Raw genomic sequence first — 2,500 nt, 5'->3', positions numbered from 1 at the left:
CTTGATGGCCTGGTTCCACACAGTACCAGCGGGGCAATACTCCAGGTGGGGCACGCCTTCGAAACACCAGTAGTACTGCAACCGAAGAGGACGCTTATTAGAGACAAAGTAGGCCAGGTGAAACAAATGGAGGAACGAGAGAGAGAGAGAGAGAGAGAGAGAGAGAGAGAGAGAGAGAGAGAGAGAGAGAGAGAGAGAGAGAGAGAGAGAGAGAGAGAGAGAGAGAGAGGGGGGGGGGGGGGGAGAGAGAGAGAGAGACAGGGATAGAGAGACATAGAAGGACAAAGAGACTAAATTTATAGCCTTACATTTAGCCCATAAATTTCTACCTTGTCACAGTCTGGATGCGGCCAGTATTCTTGAACAGTACAGTCAATAGGTCCCATAGTTGTGGTCGGCAAGTTGGGATCCCTTGTGGTCGTGGTGATGCTGGGGTCACGTGTTGTGGTAGTAGTAGTTGGCGGGGTCCACCAGGGGCTCTGTTAGGCGTAGACATAGTGGCCCTTTTCAATGTCATACAATCAGCGGTGTCGTGATTTAAAAAAAAATCAATATGATCATTTCTTGTATTTAGGACCTTCATTTCTTGTCAGAATATTTTGAGGAAAAACTCCTATGTACGTACTGTTGTTGTTGGAGGAAGAGTGGGAGCAACAGGCACCACGTAGTCCTTCATGCCATCGTAAATGGTGCTGCGAACAGAATGCAACTTGTTCTATGCAATAACTGGTGTTGATGCTATTATGAAGGATACGTAAATTTTGTTTGCATTATAATAGATATCGAAAAGTAAATTAAATAAAGGATAAAAATAAAAATAAGAAAAACAAGCCTCACTTCATCATCGGGTTCTGTCCCCTTCCACACCAGTTCCTGAAGTCGTCCTGGTCGATGGCCCAGGTCATAGCGCCGAGGTAGCCTTGCTCGCGGATAAAGTCCATCTTGATCTTGAGGCTGTCAGGGTCCTCGTAGCCCACCCACTGGTCGCCTGTGAGAAAAGGGGAGGAGGTGGATATAAGCAAAAGAAAGAAGAAAAGAAAGACGACGATGAAGAAGACGAGAAGGAAAAAGAAGGAGAAAGGGAGAAGAAATAAGAGGAAAAGGGAAGGGGGAAAGGATATGCTTTCCTTCTCTCTCTCTCTCTTTCCTTCTCTCTCTCTCTCTTTCCTTCTCTAACTCTCTCTCTCTCTCTCTCTCTCTCTCTCTCTCTCTCTCTCTCTCTCTCTCTCTCTCTCTCTCTCTCTCTCTCTCTCTCTAAATAAGGGAGAGTTTGAAAAGAAAATAGTAAGTGCACATGAATGACAATGGAAAAACGATAAGTAATAAAGGTAAAATGAGTCCTCTATTTCCTGTTCTTCTTTATTCCAGCTCTCTGTGTGCCAGTGATCTGTTTTTCTTTGTTTACCTTTGTGCGTGAATGGGACGAGACCGACGTCATCGTAGCGATCGACCCACTCTGAGTCCTCCTTCATCATGAGGCAGATCTGCATAAATATAAGAAAAATGCGTATAAAAAGTCGAAAAAGTGATACATGGGAAAATGGAAGAATAAAAGAAAAGGTAAAGAGAAGAAAAAATAGGGTAGATCTTATGCCTTGTTGTTGTTGATGTGTTTTTACCTCGCTTATAAGCAGCGCATTTGTAATCAAATAGCAACAAGCGGTTATTGAGCAAAAGAGAAAGGAGAGACTACTGAGAACCGAGAAACAGAAGCCGTCAACTGACCTCGAAGTAAGCCATAGTGCCGGTGGCGTTGGTATAAGGGCCGGGCTTGCCGCCTCCCTCCCACTTCTTGATGGGCGCATGCAGGTCGTTGTTGGTGGGGTCACCCAGCGTGTAGGTGCGCCCGTAGAATGGCGTCCCGACCACCAACTTATCACGCGGACACCCGAATTCCACCCACAAGAGAGCGCCGTCGTTCTGGAGGCAGGGAGAAGGTTTGGCCACGGGAAAGCCTATTTTTATTATACATAAACTTCCTTTTTACTCCCCCCCCCCTCATACTCTTCCTCTACTTTCCCCTTCCTTCTCTCACTCCCTGCCTTCCTTCCTCCATCCTTCACGCCCCCTCCTTTCCCCATCCTTCCTTGCTTCTTGTCTCTATTTTCTTCCCCTTTCCTTCCCGTTTCCCTCCTTCCCTCTTTAGCTCCTTCCCTTCTCATCCCTCCTTCATCCCACCCTTCCTCTCCGCCTCCTACCCCTGCATCCTTCTTCGTTCCCTTCCTCTCTCACTCCCGCAGTCCCTCTGCTCCTTCGCCCAGCCTACCACGTTCAGCTTCTCGTAGGCCCACTCGTCCAGGCCGGGCCGAGAGTACAGCATGGAGTGCACGTCTGCGAAGCCGACCCAGTTGCCCCGCAGGTCATACGTCATCAGGTGGATGGCGTCCAGCAGGCTGCGGCGGAGAGGCATTAAGTTGCACTCCCTTACGCAAGCGCTCCCAATATGGCCGATCTCTTTTTGGAGAGATGGACAACATTGGATTCGCCAAAACTGGCATTT

The 2,500-nt window shown here is 48.0% G+C and overlaps 1 protein-coding gene across 1 annotated transcript in view; it reads right to left on the bottom strand.

The window, feature by feature from the left end:
* The window catches only part of LOC125028331 (endochitinase-like), a 13,902-nt gene that overhangs the window by 927 nt on the left and 10,475 nt on the right, over positions 1-2,500 (bottom strand). The window contains exons 7-13 of the mRNA XM_047617810.1: positions 2,267-2,393; positions 1,726-1,920; positions 1,406-1,484; positions 838-988; positions 626-692; positions 330-479; positions 1-75 (exon numbers count right to left, since the gene is read on the bottom strand). The exon at positions 1-75 is cut by the window's left edge and continues 927 nt beyond it. Of these exons, the coding sequence (XP_047473766.1) occupies positions 1-75; positions 330-479; positions 626-692; positions 838-988; positions 1,406-1,484; positions 1,726-1,920; positions 2,267-2,393 (844 nt within the window). The remainder of the gene's footprint in view (positions 76-329; positions 480-625; positions 693-837; positions 989-1,405; positions 1,485-1,725; positions 1,921-2,266; positions 2,394-2,500) is intronic.

This window comes from Penaeus chinensis, chromosome 8 (assembly GCF_019202785.1).
Source record: "Penaeus chinensis breed Huanghai No. 1 chromosome 8, ASM1920278v2, whole genome shotgun sequence".
NCBI classification, from domain to species: Eukaryota; Metazoa; Arthropoda; class Malacostraca; order Decapoda; family Penaeidae; genus Penaeus; species Penaeus chinensis.
The sequence above is the reverse complement of the archived record's forward strand: the minus strand, read 5'-3'. Positions and strand labels throughout refer to the sequence as shown.